The 16917-nt window shown below is 39.6% G+C and overlaps 1 protein-coding gene across 4 annotated transcripts in view; it reads left to right on the forward strand.

Moving 5' to 3' along the window:
* Window positions 1–16917, forward strand: part of MALT1 (MALT1 paracaspase) — a 32161-nt gene that overhangs the window by 7111 nt on the left and 8133 nt on the right. Inside the window, exons 4-13 of one of the 4 annotated variants that reach the window (XM_021380128.1) lie at window positions 118–268; window positions 2373–2551; window positions 3118–3214; window positions 3950–3982; window positions 5588–5614; window positions 6667–6702; window positions 8396–8599; window positions 14525–14702; window positions 15817–15891; window positions 16708–16835. In XM_021380128.1, coding sequence (XP_021235803.1) covers window positions 118–268; window positions 2373–2551; window positions 3118–3214; window positions 3950–3982; window positions 5588–5614; window positions 6667–6702; window positions 8396–8599; window positions 14525–14702; window positions 15817–15891; window positions 16708–16835 — 1108 coding nt within the window. The remainder of the gene's footprint in view (window positions 1–117; window positions 269–2372; window positions 2552–3117; window positions 3215–3949; window positions 3983–5587; window positions 5615–6666; window positions 6703–8395; window positions 8600–14524; window positions 14703–15816; window positions 15892–16707; window positions 16836–16917) is intronic. The other 3 variants (XM_021380129.1, XM_021380130.1, XM_021380131.1) reach the window with 3 other exon arrangements.

Here is a 16917-nt window from a genome sequence, read left to right on the forward strand (position 1 = left end):
AGCAAAGGAGTTGAAGCTGCTGTTAATGGACACTGAATAAATATTCTAATGTTTGATCCTTGTGTAGATTAACTTAATCTAAACTTTTAAGTACTTCTTGGTTCATGTGTCACTCAGGTTCCCCATGGTAATTCTCCAGAACTGGTTTTAAATCCAGTGAAAGTGGACGACGCTGGCTTTTACATCTGCCGAGTGAACAGTGAATCCTCGTTTACATTCAGTCGGTGGGCACGACTGGAAGTTTGTGATCTCCAGGGTACAGCTCACGGTGAGTGGCAGGGCCTTCTTACAGTGGGAAACTTCTGTGCGGATTGCAACTTAAAGCTTATCAACACGTGAGTTAAACTGGGTCTTTTTGGTGTGAATTGCATCTTCACGGGTTTAGTAAATGTGTTAAGTGCATAAGAAAAGTCACAGTAATTCAGATGCACCTACGTTAAGTCCATATGGATCATGGCACTGGCTTGAAGATAGGTTTACTTCACTGATGGGGTAATCTCCATCTGCAGCATACAAAATAAAAAGATGGAAGTGGACGAGTGAAAAGAATTGAGTAAGAGCAGAAAACCGATAGGATTATATAGCTGTCCACTCAAGAGTATCTAGCCAGTACTAGAATTTATTGTTAGTTGACTGATCTAGTGCTTGATCTAGAGGTTGCCAACTCTGCCTGTAGCCAGTGGGTTGGAACAAGATGATATTTGAGGTCCCATTCAATACCAGACATTCTGTGATTCTGTGACTGTAAAGTAAATCTTGGAAATCTGCTTCTTGGATTTAGTTTATTAATACTGTGCACTTATTTGTGGTTTCTGAGGTTGCTGAAATGGTGTTCTTTTCTTTTTGGTGTGTGTAGGTTTGCGTTTTGTATATTTTTTATAGAATAGTCAATAGTTTTAAATGAGGATAGGTTGTGTGCTAAGTCTACCTTTTAAAGCAAACAAAACAAAAAACTAAACTAAATTATTTAATCTAATAGCCTGGCCTTGTTCTCGGCCTAAAGGTGAATGAGAAAAGCAGCTAAAGAGTGCAGCTGACTTCTGCTCCTATCTTCACACTGTAAAGACTGCATATTTTGTGTTGTGTCACGAGTCAGTAGTGTTTCCCCCTTGCATCCTTCATATAAAGATGTCAGGAAAATGAAATTATCTTCCAGGAGAAGATGAAAAGCTATTTCAGTGTCCTTTGAAATCTGTGGAGAGAATGCTTGTGGCAAGAGGAAAATGTCTTCAAAACATTACTATCTACAAAGCAGCTGCAAAGAGAAATGAGCTATCTTAATACTTACAAGTCATAGGCATGAAGTGTCTGTATTTCAGCAAGAGAGTTTGGCTAGACACTGGAAAATACTTTCTAACAACAGGGGAAATTAAACAGTGAAATAAGTTAAGCAGATAGGCATTTGTTGGAGATTCAGTGGTCTATCTGCATATATTGGACAAGATGTAGTTAATGCACTGGATGAACATGTTTTCTCTGATTGTATGGTCTATATTAAATTTTATGGAAGCCCTTTTCTTGTTTACTGACTTTCTTTGCAGGACTTGCATGACAGTGTAATTAGAATCAAAATATTATGGGTATTATCATTAAAAACAGTGTCCAAGTAATTAACTCCAAATGCTTTCTGCCCCCATCCTATCCTCCCCTCAGCTGGCCAGCAAGGAGATTTGACTTTTAACACTTAATGCATGGGATAGCCATTGTAATTTTTGAAACCAGGAACCCCTGATTTGAATCTGTTGCTGTTAAAGTCACAGGTATTGCTTAATAAAGAGTTGTTGGTTTTTTTTTCCCTTTCTAGAAATGGGAAATCTTTCTGTGTTATTTGTGCTCTAGCTGAAAAAGGAGAACTTTCTTTGCCTTCAAGTACATATGCTAAAGTTTTTTTTCACTTTTGCTTTCTGAATAAAATCTCTTTCCTATCATTAAACTTTCCCTCTAATTACCAGATTTTTACATTGACTTTTCTACAGTGAAGCAAACAAAATCATGTAATGAAATTCTCATTCCTGTGTGCACACCTGCACACATCCTCAGTCTGTCCCTTGGCAGCAATACTTCTTTATATTTGCTCTTCTCTCTAAATCCTTTCTATAATATTTTTCCATTTTGCAGCTGTGCCCTTTTGTAATACTACTGGCAGGAATAAATGATGCATAGGAACTTCTGAGGTGTGTTTTTTGTGCGGTCCTGTTTTACTTTTCAGCTGAAAAAATGGAATGCACTTGTGACTCATTATTAGCATACTCCTTACAGACAAGTACATTAATTTTATTGCTGTTAGAACAGACTGTTCTAGTTTCGGGGAGATGTGCTGTACATTATTTATCTCACTTTTTCCCCCCTCATTTTTTCTTTATTTTTTAAAGGGAGCTTAATTGGTTTGCCCGAAAAGAAGCTGTGCATTTGTATTCAGCCTCAGCCACAAAACCTGACTGTGGGAGATGCTTTGGTATTAGAATGTGGAGCTGTTGGAAACCCAATTCCTCAATACCAGTGGTTCAGAAATGGATTTCCTTTAGCAAATGGAAGCAAAAATGTCTACATGGTAAGTTATCACACAGTGCCATCCTTGGGAGATTAATATATTACCACCTTCAGCATACCGTGTAATATGTCCATGAAGAAAGTAACTTCATCACAGCTTTTATAACATCTGTGCAAGTGCACAGCTCTCCTGATCTGTTACTCAGGTGCTGATGCTGTTCTGAGGCTCCAGCGTGCAGAATTATAATCATGAAGGTGTTTGAAATGGTAGTCGTGGTGTGGAAGTCCACAGTACATTTTGGGTTATTGACATAACACAAAGATTAAGTACCAGTAAAAGTTAAAGTGTCTCATTCTATCCCGTACTGTAAAGCTCTGTGTAAGATCAGTTACATTTAGTACTGATAGCATCTCAAGCCTGTTGGACAGATTTGTGTCCTTTCTTCAATTCTTGAATGCATTTCTAGAACATCTAACGTAGAATAAGGGTATCAGCAACTGTTGGATTAGTTTAGGCTTTGCTTTTAATTTTTAGTGGGTTTTTTTTTGGGGGGTGGCTTAAATGAAACTGATGCAGATATTCTTCTGGGGGCTGGCAGGATGACTTCTAGTTGTGCTCTCACTTAGGTATCTTGTGTGGACATGGAACATGGAGGAACATACTGGTGTCATGTGTTCAATGACCAGGAAGACCAAGACAGTAAGAAGATAGAAGTCATTATAGGTATGGAATTCGTCGGTTTTATACAGATCAGATGATTTATCAACTTCTTCCCTAATATTAGAATTTCTCAGACTTCTAGTATTAAGCCAAACACTTAGCTGCCTGTATTTTTAGCTTATCTGTTTATTAAAATAGCTGTGCTTGCTGGCAGCAAAGGCAATTTTATAGTTCTATGAATTGTGAAGTGGTTTGGGTTTTTATGGTAGCTAACGTAGAGATGCTAACACTTTGGCATTGCTACTGGGAGCATGGCTTGTCAACAGATGGAGAGCTGATTTCTTTATCTTCATGTTTTTTGACAACTGAGTAACAGCTTAAACCTTGAGATTTCGTTAAGATCTTGTTAGTGATATGAACTGTTATGTGGGGTTCTTCAGCTATCAGGGCAGGTGAGATTATTCATAGCAAGTGAAATAAATGGTTATAACACTGATTAGTGTGTGTGCTTGTATTTGCAGTAAAATAAACAGGGAAAGATCTGTTTGTATAGCTTCCAGATTCATCTGAGAATATTATTGCATAATTCATATGAAAAGTTCTTGTTAAGAAATATTATAGTGCTCCAGAATTGTATTAACAATTACTATAAATATCGTAGCCAGTGTTGACAGATTTATAGTGCAGAAAAATGAGCCAGATTGGAAGTGAACTTTGTCTTCCACTTTGTGTTCTAACTCTCATAACTGAGAGAAATTGTCTTCCAATTCTCCCCCCTCCCCTCCCTTAAAACACAAGGAAGGAAAGCTATGGCAGTGGAGTGCACAGAAGGTAAAGTAATTCTTCAGTTGTGAATCACTTTTAAAAAATTAACAATGGGGATGATGGATTATTGTGTGTTGCTGAAAAGCCTACATGGATAATGAACTTTGCTGTGCTTTAAAACAGTGATGGGTGATGGAACATTTCCTGCTGCATGTGCTTCTCTCTACTTTGCCCTGATATCAAGCTACTTTCTCCTGTAGTATTCAAAGTTGAATTCTACACTGTTTTTGTGTCCTGTGTTTGATGTTTCTGGTAAGATCTAATGATCTTCATGAGATTTCTTTGGCTGGGCTCAGGAAGCAACATCTCTGCAAGAAAATCTGGTAACATTCAGGAGCCTGAATGGTCTGGAAGAGTTGGATAGAGCTCATTCCAGTCAGCTCTGTGTCTGTAAGATGTGTTTCCAGCAACCTTATTAGGTTTGTTTCTTTTCTTCTTTGCATAGCTACTACGCCATCAGTTGATTATTGAGAATCTCAAAGTCTGTACAATTTACACAGTGGGATAATCATATGGAAAGATGTAAGGCTGCTTACAGCAGCACACTACCTCAGGCTTCTCTGTCAACAGTGATGAAAACAGTTGCATTTTCAAGGCACTGTACGTGGCTCTCTGCCCTTTGTTTCTTTGGAGTCAAACTGCTGTGCAACCTTTCTTGTTCAAAGTTTAACAGGAGCCACCGCTGCTCTTTTGCCCCTTTGCTGAAGGTTTGACATTGTGAGAGTACTGTGTACCACAACATACAAGTAGCACAAATTCCAATATCAACCACTTCCACAGTTTAGCTTCTGTAACAGGTCATCTCCTTAAGCGTTAGCATCCTTTCTGGCTTGGGAGGGTGTCTGCAGTAAATGATGGATGCTGTGCAGAAGCCTTGCTACCTGCAATTCAACCAGCTCTGGAAGCAGAAGATCATGCCGGGGGCTGAACTCAAATTAAGATTTGCTTGGATGCAAGTTTGTTCTGCTACGAAGCTACATTAAAACCCTTGCTATTTTCACTTTAGTTAGGTAGAGTTTCCCATGTGAGCATATGCCTGCTTCAGTTGATCTGCCACATGCTCCACTGCATGGAGTAGGCATGCTCTGAGGGGCCTCACATAAAGGACTTTTATTTTCCGTAATTTCCAGTGTCCTGAAAGTAGTCAACTGAAATCTGTGGTAGTTTAGAGTGTTTGAAAATTGTATCTGAAAGTTATATCCCCCTGAATGGATATGGCTTTACGAAGAAATACTTCTTGCTCAGGGATGTTGCTTCTCCAGCAGTCCTCAAAGATCTCTTTTTCACGTGAGTGGTTCTGATGTCTTATTCCTTATTCATTTAAGCTGCTTGCATGCCCATGGGACTGAGGCATGGTGTGTTTCTCCCTTTGTTTTAGCTCTATTGTAATGCTGTGTCTTGCATATGTGGTTAACATAGTTCTCTTCTGTGCATGTGGAATAAACATATGAAAGTTAGATTTACAGAAATATGAAGCCAGAAGTATTTTTGAATTTTTTTCTAGCTTTTGGCTTCTGTTAATAATGACATGACAATTACATATTTATTAATGAAATAGATACTTTTTTGGTACTTGCTTAAACTTAATTTTATTGGTGTGTGTCTCCACAGAAGAGCTAAGTGATCTTCAAAAAACGGGTAAGTGACGTGTTTGAAAAGCTTTAATTTCACATCTTCATTTCTTGTTACAAATAACAATTGCTGAAGCCTAACTGGGTCATAATGTTTAGTTTACATTACTTGGATGTTTTTATAACTGGAGATTTAATAGTGGCAGATACTCTGTTCAGAACAGCACTGCTTTCTGGTTTCAGTAAACTGCCTTGAAGATATACAGTGAGCCACAGAGTTGCTATTGGCTCTGCAAAATCACACCAATCCTCTCTTTTTTTCTGTTTGCATACTTACTGTGTTTACTTTTGCAAATACAGAAGGAATTATCTTTTGTTCTCTTGTCAATGGCTTTGATGGACTCTTGCATTTTAGTACACGGATGCTTTTTCAGATGATTAAGGTGAACAGGATGCAAGATATCTCCCTATCCCCAAAAGACTGAGTTAATGTATTTCATAAATTCATATAAATTGGTGTGAGCTAGTGTGACTTGAAGCCTGTTTGATATTTATTGTAAAAACAAAGGTCTGGAATAGTACTCCCTGAGGGAATTGTCCCTGCAACAGTGTTCCTAAAATCTCAAATCACATAGTTTCTTGGGTTAGATATCAAATGTTTCTTTCACCCAAGGTTACATCAGTAGCATTGTCATGATACATGTTATTCAGAGTTCCATTCTGTGGGACATTAGACATTCCTGTCCCTTTGTTAAGTACAAAACAAAAGTATTTCACGTGTCAAATTGTTGTCCCTGCTAAGCATTCCCCCATCTTTCATTTCTGCATTTCATTGGGATTGGATGAACTGTTCTGGATGTTACTGAAAGTGCTGATGTGCGGTGTGCAAGGTTCAAAATTATACCCTAAGCATCTGTTATCTCTACGTATATAGGACTAGCTATTTGAAGCCTGCTAGAGTAGGTGAAAGATATCAGGTAAATAACTGAAAACAGTGAAGGAGTAACTTACTAATCAAAGCAGTAGTGGTGGAGTGTTGGTGTTGGAATGTGCAGTTCATTTGCTGATGCTGACGGCTGTGACTGTACTCACTGATGATCTGTTGTAATCTCTTTCAAGCAGACCTACAAGCACAATTCAGCGACAGACCTTTTGGTAAGTGCTTTTGTAGTTGTGGCTTCTGCCATTGCTTGTGAAATAACTTGCGAAATAACTGCTAGGAAGGAGGCATCTGTGTGTTTTGTAGCCCTTTGTAATGCTTGGCTGCCCTTTCAATAGTAGGCTGTGATGGGGGCACCTGTATTTTTAGTGACTTGGTGGAGTGTCTACAACTTCTGATCTGTTTCAGGTTACCGTTACAAATCCTTTGTCTGTGACCTTAACAAGTGTGTTACACCATTACTTTGAATGCTTCAGCAGGTTGGAGACAGTGGCATTAGGATGATGGTAGTCTACCTACTAAGGCTGTACTGTCCTTTCAGGCTCAGTTTTAGCTGTGCACAGTGCATGGAGACCTCAAACTGCAGCTCAGAGGGGTAGATGGATAGCAGATGTGCAATTTGAAGTATACCTGCTGGGTTTTTATTTGCATTCTGAACGTTGCATGGTAGACTTGACTGTGGCCAGGCACGTTGTCTTGTTGGTGCTAAACTGGTGGAAAGGCTGCAGGTGTCTGCCACAATCTTATCACTCTTCTTCATGTAAGTGCTCCCCACTCCTCGTTCATGTTTTCCAAATGATTTAGAAAACCTGTGCTTCTTGTACTTTTTCGACAGCAGGATTCTACTATCACTATTCACATTTCTCTTCTGTAAAGATGGTTTACGCTGTTCAACACCTGGCAGGTTTTCAGCTGCAAAAATGTTAAAAGCAAGTTGGGAGTCTTGGTAAAGAAACTGAAATATTAAATGTTGAGGCAGTGGACAGGCACCTTCAGTCAGTGTGGGGTTACTGACAGAGGAAGGTTTGGGGCATTCGTATGATTCCATTTGCCACTGGAGCAGTAGGGCAGTAATTCCTACTGAAGAGTAGGAGTAACAAACAAACCAGAGGAAAAATACCTTGCTTTGAATACATGATTTTTGCATCTCAGTGTGGAGTTTTGAGATAAAAATGAGGCTACTAGTCTCTAAAGCACTCCTGTCAGTGTAATGTTTTTCTTTTCTTTCATTGGCTGCTCTGTTTCTCAGGGCATAAATATTTGTGATTTTACTAAAATCCAAGGAAGGACCTTAGACAAACCTTAACAAACAGAAGAAAGACCTCTGACGTTTGACCTGCATAAAGCTTAAGGAAAGTTTATGTATCAGTACAGGCTTCTACTTAAGCATACTATAGTTTAGAGAGTTGCAAATATAGGAGATGGAGATATGAAAGTGGTCTTTTTTTGTGTGGTGTTTTGTGGTTTTGTTTTTGTTTTTTTTAAGAAACACAAGAAAAATTATTTTGAGGGACGGGAAGTGTAAGTGGCCGTAGCTTTAGCAACTTGCCATAAAAACGTTCACGTTGATTATATTCTTGGATGTGGGAATTCAGAAATTGTGCTGTCAGGAAACATGAAAGCAGTGGCAGATAGCCTTGGTGACTCGACCTGTCTTGACAGATGGCCTGGTCTTAGATGCATCGCAGCTCAGACATGTTGACTGTCAGAACATGCTGGAATGTTGCTTTGGTTTTTGGATGAGAATGAGTTCGGCTGCATAGCTGACACACGATGACTTTCAAATATTGTACCTCAAGTGAGACTGGATGTTATTTTCACTTCAGAAGAAATTAAATTTGAAGGTGTTGAACCCAGGGAATACATTAAATGTGCTGTGGTTTTACTTTTTTTTCTTTGTTTTTGCAGCAACAGACAAGGTAGCTCTGTTAATAGGAAATATGAGCTACTGGAATCACCCCCAACTCAAGGCCCCAATGGTGGATGTCTATGAATTGACCAATTTGCTACGACAGCTGGATTTCAAAGTTGTTTCTTTGCTGGATCTTACTGAGTCTGAGATGCGAAATGCAGTGGATGAATTTTTACTTCTGCTAGACAGAGGAGTGTACGGTGAGAACCTGTGAGATTCTTTCTGAAGTACTTCAGTTTTATGATGTCAAGTACACAAACATTAGCTACCTACTTCTGCCAGTTTCAAGTATGTAACAGCAAAACAAACTATTGTACTTTTCACACTCTACTTACATGCAGAACACCAGCATTTCCTTTGATTTCGGTTAAAAACATTATTGTTACTCTATTATTGGAAAGATGAAATCTTTGATCTTTTTTTCTTTAACCACACCTAAAACTGCAGCGTACTGTTGTGTTTATTTGCTAACAGCTGCTGCATCTGCCGAGCATATTTGGCAACATGCTGTGCAGAAGATGCACATTTATAGTAAGTCCTTAGTACTGCTTTGGTAATCTTTTAAGCAGGAGTGGTCTGTTGTGTCTTTTTTATTAGTGTTATGGCAAGGAGCTCACAGCAGAGTAGTTGCAAATGTGTAATTCCAGCATACTAATGTAGTCCATGCTGCTCTCAAGAGACCTCTAAAACACCTTTTTACACATCTTCTCTATCCTCCTTCCTCCTTTCCTGTGCCTGCAAGTTGCTTTTTTTTGTTAAGGTTAACCAACCCCTTGGCATATTCAGGCTGCATTTGCGTTGGGAAGGTGGGGAGCAGACATAAGTAGAGCATGCTTACTCAGTATGTTCTGAGCTTACTTTTGGAACCCTTCTGTTCACTTCCTGTCTTTCTACTGGATGTCTGCAGAATGCTCTTTCCTTATGGATTTCCATCCTTCTGAAGCTCTTTGGGAGGGGCTGCTATGCTCTTAGTCCTCGCTCACGAGATCTTTAAAGGACAGAGGAAGAGGTCTGCTTTTCTCTGCCTCGACACTAAGCTGCATTCTGATACCAGGTGTGTTGGCGGTAGAGAGGGTGGGGAGGGAGAGCATCTTTTGCCCTCTTCTTTTTCTGCCAAGCATTCAGGTTACGTAGAAATCCTTGTTTTGAATTGCAGTTCCTTTCAGTTGGCATGATACTGACCTGCCAATCATAGATTTTTTTTCATTAAGTTCTTCACAAGGCATGAAAAACCTCTGCTCACCTAAATTTCTACTTCAAAAAGCAAACTGAAGAAAAGCTTTTCTTTAGGAAGAAAGTTTATTTCTCTTGTTGATGGACTTTAAAGAAATAAAATAGAAAATAATTCATATTATCATTTGTAGAATATGCCTCCCATAAGGAAAGATATTAACTGAGAAACTGATGAGCTACAGATTCAAGTTTTGAATTTTCTGCAGTTGTGAATACTTAAGGGCTTTATGACTTTTATAACCAGTCAAGTCTGGTATAGTTGCTACTACTGATATGCACTGACTTTTAGATTACTTGGTAAGAAAAAGAATGTACGAGAAAACTTGACTTTGAGAGGCAGAACGCGGTGACTGGCACCGGGAGGATATGGTGAAATTGATCCACTGAGCAAAACTCCTTTGTCTCAAGTGGAAAAGGCCAAGAATGGCCTGATGTGGAGAGTTAAAAGATAAGACTAAATATAAATTTATTCGGCTTTGAGGACTTTGGTGCTGGCATTGTCATTATTCTTCTGAAAGCTGACTGCGTAAATGGCTGTTGAAATTCTTTAGAACAGAGACCAGGCAGGTCATCCGATTGTCTTGTTTAAATTGTAGTCCCATAGTTCTGTTCAGCCAAGAAAACGTTCAATTCTTCTTTGGAACATAAGGTCAGATTATTTCTGACTTTTTAAATGGTGTGTTACCTGATGCTGTGTGGAGGACTGGGTGATCTGACATTTGGGCATTTATCTCAGAGCCAAAACTCGCATGACGTGAAGACTAATTATGGCAGTAAGGTTGAGTAGACTTTCTGGTAGTAGTTTTCTTGGTTTATTCCCTGGGGAATAGATGTGCTCATGCACCTAGGTGAGTTTTTAGATTCTTGCACCTTTTCAGTTCTTTTCTGTAGTTGCTGACATGCAATGAGAAGATAAAGTATTGAAAGACTTGAGAGAGTTTCTCACCGGCACGATGTGAAAGCTCTTACAAGCCATATTTTTGTATTTTTTCCAACAGGCTGATATTTCAAAAAGGAAAGCAGAGCATTCTTTTGGTAATGTTTAGCAGTAGCTACTTCGATTTAAATGGTCGCTTTCTTCTTTCTGGATAGTGTCTATTAATGTCTTAAAGAATATAAAAGATGCAGCCAGTCACAAATAGATAATGATTTATTGCATTTTTAGTGGGCATAGCTCCAAACGGAGGCATAGCAGCAACTCCTGTTTAGTCCTTGTTACACATACTCCCGATGCCTAATGTGACATTGTGTAATTGCTGCTTACTGCCAGGAAAGTGGCATTTCAGGCATTGCTCCTTGAGAGCAGGACTTGTAAACAACGTGATGGTGACGGTCTCCTCTCATGTTTTAGTTTATGTTGTGTTAAACGTGACATGCAATTAGCGTTCTGTTCCACAAGGGATAAAGGCATAGACCTGTGTGTTTCACAGGCTAAAAATAGTTTGACTTGTTTCTTTAAACAAACAAACAAAAAAAGCTGCCGGTACCACTTAAATGCTGACGTCTGAGGAACCTGAGCCTACTTAAAATTGTTGTGCCCAAGTGTCTAATGAGGCCCTCCAAATATGTTTACTCTATGTATGCAAAGATTTATTTCTGATCTTGTGCTCAACCTATTAACCGTTGCAGGTACTTAGCAAAAAAAGTGCAATGCAGCCATCTACTTACGGATGAAGAGAAATGTAGTTCTTTCTGAAATATTTCTATTCGTTGAGGAAAAGCACTGACAAATTGTGTTCCTGCCCTTCCCACTGCTTCTCCTGCAGCGATAGGGTGGCATGCATCTCTGTGCATTCGGTTCATGCTGCTGCAGGAGGAAGGTCGTGGCCCTTCTGCTTGCCTGACTTTGTGTCTGAGTAGCACTGGCAGTGTGAATGGCTTTAATCTGTGGTGCATTATCGAGGTGTCCTGTAGGTGTGGGCGCTCATCTTCGTCCCTGCATTGTTTTTGCTGGTGGGCTTTTCCTTGTCGTGTCAATCCCCAGTTTGTTTCAAGAGACTTGCCAGTTTGATGGGGAGGAAATGGCCCCCAGGGTGCTACGGGTCCCCGTGGGTAAAATCTTCAAGTGGCCATGCCTGTGCCAGGCTGAGTGGTTCCTCTCTCCCTGCATCAGTATTCCTAGCATAGGTCCTATGGGAATGGAGCTGGGACTGCTGCGGTGCAGGCTGACTGGGAGCTGACAAAAGGCTGAGGGCAGCTGGGGCAGTGGCCACATGGGAGCTGCATGGCAGAGCTTTGGCTAATGCTCCCACGAGGTGGCTTGAGTCCGACTGCGACCGTGCTGTTGGATGAAGCTGGGGATGGTTCTCCTCTACCAGACGTTTTTCCTTTTTCTGGTGGATGGCTGCTTATGTGCAGTGTCTTTTACCTCTGCACTCAGAACGGCACCGTGTCCTGGTGGCAGGATGCTGGACTTCAGTTTTGCCCTCACTTAGGGCAATCTCTGAGGCATGTTGAAAAAGGTAACAGTTGTGAGGAATGATGCTTTCAGGGGAGCGTCTGGACTTCACTGCTTCCTGCATAGTGTCTTAAAATATTCCATACCCATGGCATCACTTTCTAACTGACTGATCCATCAAAAGCTCCATTGTTAGGAAGCAAAGCAATCCAATGAGAGGGCAGTGGGAGTGTGAAGAGATGTTCTGTTGTAACACAGTTCCAAGTCATTCATTTGGGCTTGATTTGGGCTTGGAAAACTTAAAGTACTTCGAAGGTGTTATCTTCATTTTTTTTTCTGCCTTTCGTTCTGCCTTAGCATAGTTTCATCAGCCCAGCCTTGCAAAAAGTGAAATCTCTTTCAGTCATTCCAGTTTTGTTCTTAACTTACACTCAGTTACGTAGTTTCAAGGATAACCTCAAGGTCAAGATCCAAACTCTGTGGAAGTGAAATTTATGAGTTCCCATTTGCTTCAGATCTGACGCAGAATTATGCCCTTGGCACTTCATTTTTAACTCTTCTGAAGCAAATCATTAAGAGTGTTGTAAATGATCCGATAACACCATTATCGCTTGTTTAGATTTTAATTACGCTCTTAAAATTCTGTGCCCTTTAGACATTTACCTTCTAATTGAATCGGGCTGTTGTCATTTTCTAAGACCCTGTGAGATGAGTAACCGGGAAGCTTTTGAAGTGAAGCCCCTGGTCCTGGAGCTTACCTTGTATGCACTTGCTGGCTGCTTATCTCGACTATGCGTGTTTCCCATAAAAAGAAATTGAGCACTGCTGATTGAATGGAGCAGTTAGCAAGGTCTTGGCATAGTTGTTGATGACTTGAGTGCTTACAAGTAGAAGAGAACCTAGGGCTTAGTTTGAAGGGATAGAGTTATCTGATGGTATTCCTTTACAGGGCGGGCAGGGCTGTGTGACAGAAGTGCTTTCTTTTGCTGCAGCTACCTGTAATGGAAGAGGAAAGCATGTAGCGTTTCTACCTACGCAAGCTGAGGAATATTTTTCGTATGTTAGGGCAAAGCTTGTTTTTACTGGGTATTCAAGTTTAATTGCAATACAAATAATTTCACAGCTGCTTTTAGTAAGAATAGAGGCATAAGAAGACCATGTCTCCAGTTAACATAAGTGGTGTTTCTGCTGACTTGGGTTCAGCTGCAGCACTGCACGCTAGCTGAAAATCTGACCCATGGACTACGTTGTATAGATAAATAAAAAGCCTTAGAAAATGAAACTTGCCATTATTAAGCAAAAGGAGAGCTGGGAACAGACCATAGGAATTTTCCTTTGGATAGGTAACAGTGGGCGGAATTAGTCATTAATGATGAGATTGTCTAATTTTACTGCAAGTTGATGCAGTGTTACTGTTTGACATTTTAGTTCATATCTGTAAAACCTGAGCCCTAGGCCGTAGTCCCCTTTTCAGAATTAAGAAAACCTTTTCTTCAGTTCTACGAGGTATTTTCTTTATGTAGAACTATTGCACGCTTTTTGAAGATCATAGATCTTAAACTATGGTAGACTTGCATTCATCTGCATAAGTTAATACGTTGGATCATTTGTTGTGTTTAGGTAAGCGTGCAAAGAATTTTTTCAGTAGTCATACAGGAGTCAGGGGTCATGCAACTGTAAAGAGAGATAATGTCATCAACTGAAAATGGGCTGTTGGTGGTGCAGTAACACCCCTGTGCTCTGGAATCCTACCAAATGTCATCATGGTATGATATTTTTTTCCTCACTAAATATATCTTTTTTGTCACTCCTCATACTGAAAATTTGCAAAATAGTGTTGTAGTATAAGAGAGGTGTTTCTCTGCTGTTTTTTTTTTTTTCCCCAGTTCAATGAATTTTAAAAATTAGCAGTGGTAATAGTAAGATTAAAAAAAAAAAAAGTTTCAAAAGGGACAGCATCTTTTACAGAATTACAGAAGAAAATCCAGCTAAACTCTTCAGGTTTATCTTTTTCTGTGTGCACTGATCCCTACACAAAGCTTTGTAGTTGCACATGTGGAGAAGCTGTTTACAGTTGGCACGGTTCCTCGTGTCTCTCTGTGAGTTATATATAGGAGATAACGTTATTTCTGTTAGAGGTCATAACTCTACTTGAAGCACTTGAAGAGTATTTAGCTGTCTTTGCGTGTGATTGATATGCATTTCTAATTGATTCTGTTTCGTGAGCGCAAATATTTTAATTGTTGTCTGCTTATTGTGAAGTTGTGAAGTGGACCTTGCCCTTTTTTTTTTTTCCTCCTCTCCTTCACTTCTTTCCTGTCTTAGCAAAAGCGTTATCAGTACCAGAAACACTTGGAGTAGCTTGAAGGATCTCAGGCTCCCACAGACTTAATGTGGGGACAGAGCATGAAGTTCTGACAGTGTTAAAATTGATGGGAATCTTCCACTGTACTCTTGGGCTGTGTTTTCAGCCGTTTCTGTTTTATTATCTCAGGTTTGCTGTACTATGCTGGCCATGGCTATGAAAACTATGGAAACAGTTTCATGGTTCCTATTGATGCTCCGAATCCCTACCGATCTGCAAACTGCCTGTGTGTACAGAACATCCTCAAGCTAATGCAGGAAAAAGAGACAGGACTCAATGTGTTCCTACTGGATATGTGTCGGAAAAGGTATGGTGATCTTGAGGGAACGCTGGACTTCAAGCTGGGGGGGGATCTGAACATTCCTGGTTCTGAAAAATCACAGCCTGCACCTGAGCCATTTTAAAGTCAAGAGAATGACTTTGCCTTCGGCCTTGGCCTGATACATGAAGCTGGTGATTAGAGTTTCATTTCCGTATGTAGATACTAACCTCTTGATGTGAATGAAATTATTTTTTTCCACTGTTGTTTAAAAATTTTTAAGTGTCAGTGGTTACTAGGTAAAAGCAAAATTAGGCATCTTTAAGAAGAAAAATGCCCCTTTCCCCCTGTGCTATTAACCTTTATCATCACAGGAAGAAAGGAGAATCCACAACCAAAAGTATGTGGTTGGAACTTGATGATACTTGGAGTCCCCTTCCAACCCAAGCCATTCTATGATTCTACGTTAATTTGACAGAAGGGCTCAAGTGAAGTAGTTATTTTAGAGCTCTTAAGAGGCATGGATCTTGTGCTAGGATCTTTTATCTTAATTTAGAATTTAAATATCAACCGGTTCATCTTTTTTTTTTTTTCCTAAACATGCCAAGAGAATATTATGCCCCAATGAACTTGCACTTGAAATTAGCTCTTCTGTCAGCACGTCTGAAAATTGATCTCTATGGGATGTTTCATAATTGAAAACTGCTACTGCTCTAATGTTTGTAGAGCCTCTAAACTTCGCTGTTGATGAAATGCCAGTGACCCAGTTCGGCTTCACAATCTGATGTGAAATGTGAAAATACTGCTGCGTTAGCCTCAAATTAACTCTACAGACGTGTTTTGATTAAGAGAATTCATATAGTTTCCGTTATACCATAAAATGTCTTGTTATTGGAAGTCATTTTTGCAAAGACTGTAGCTGAACTTGATACTGCTTAATGATGGGTGATGCTGGACTGTCTCTTTACATTGTCTTTGTGAGGAATGTTCATGGTCCTGATTTTTGTCGTTAGCTGCCAAGGTTAATTCTGGAATTGTAGGCGGACAGAAGTACTGTTTCTAAACTGTACTGTTCTAATATTTTGAACAGCTGTAGTGTTGGTTATTATTATATTAATTCTCAAACCATTCTTTTAATGTTTTCATGTTTTTTTTATTGCAGAAATGAATACGATGATACGATTCTCATCTTAGATGCTCTGAAGGTTACCGCCAACATTGTTTTTGGATATGCCACGTAAGGAAATCTTTCTCCTATTTATGCCACTGGGATTGTGAGGCCAGAAGAAGGCTATTGAGATTGTATAGCTAATCTTTTATGGAAAATACCAACTATTGTGTTAAGAGACCGGTAATTTATATTGGTATCCTCAGACTATCTTGTTGACTTCATTCTTCAAATCATTCCACAGTCTCACAGTGGAAATGGGTTCCCATATTTATTGTTCTCATTCAGATATAAGGTAGTGCCAGTGAGAAAACTGCATTCAGCAAAACTGAAACTGCTGGACAGTGTTTTTGTAAAGGCTACGTGTAGAAATGTACGAATCTCTACTAAGTTGCATTTAGTTAAATTTATGGAAAAAATGTGAGAGAGATTAAGAGCAGCGTGCAGATTGTCCCATGCTTTTCTTGCTTTCCTTCTAGGTCTGAAGAGCAGTTACACTTGGATTGAGGCTATTGGAAGAGGTTACTCATGCTGAAATCTGTATAACCTCTCTTTATTAGTTTTCAAGTCATGTGTAACAGCTATTGAATGGAAATAGCCAACAACTTTAGTGAAGTCTTCTACTAAAAATTTAAGCTTCTCACACAAACAGTTCAGCATCACCTTCAGTCTGTGGTTTGGTTATGAGTGAAATCTTCCCAGGATGAGTTGTTTGCAAATGAATATGAAGAGCAGGTTGTCCTTAGGCACCAGCTGGTTTTCAATGAGAGGGTTTCTTTTCCCTATTCCCAAACGTAACTTTACTCCTTCTGTCTTTGTGTTGATCTTAATCATACAGCTGCTGCATTGGTTGTCTTTTTCATTGTCTCATATTGGTGATTTCAGGTGCCAAGGAGCAGAAGCTTTTGAAATTCAGCAGTCGGGGTTGGCCAATGGGATTTTCATGAAGTTCTTGAAGGAGCGTCTACTGGAAGACAAGAAGATTACAGTGCTGCTTGATGAGGTCGCTGAAGGTGAATTGCAGCTTACTACACTAACCATCTTTTCAGCCTGTTTATTGAAAACTTCTTTGCTTAACTAATTCTTCTCATGGCT

This window comes from Numida meleagris, chromosome Z (genome assembly GCF_002078875.1).
Source record: "Numida meleagris isolate 19003 breed g44 Domestic line chromosome Z, NumMel1.0, whole genome shotgun sequence".
Lineage (NCBI taxonomy): Eukaryota > Metazoa > Chordata > Aves > Galliformes > Numididae > Numida > Numida meleagris.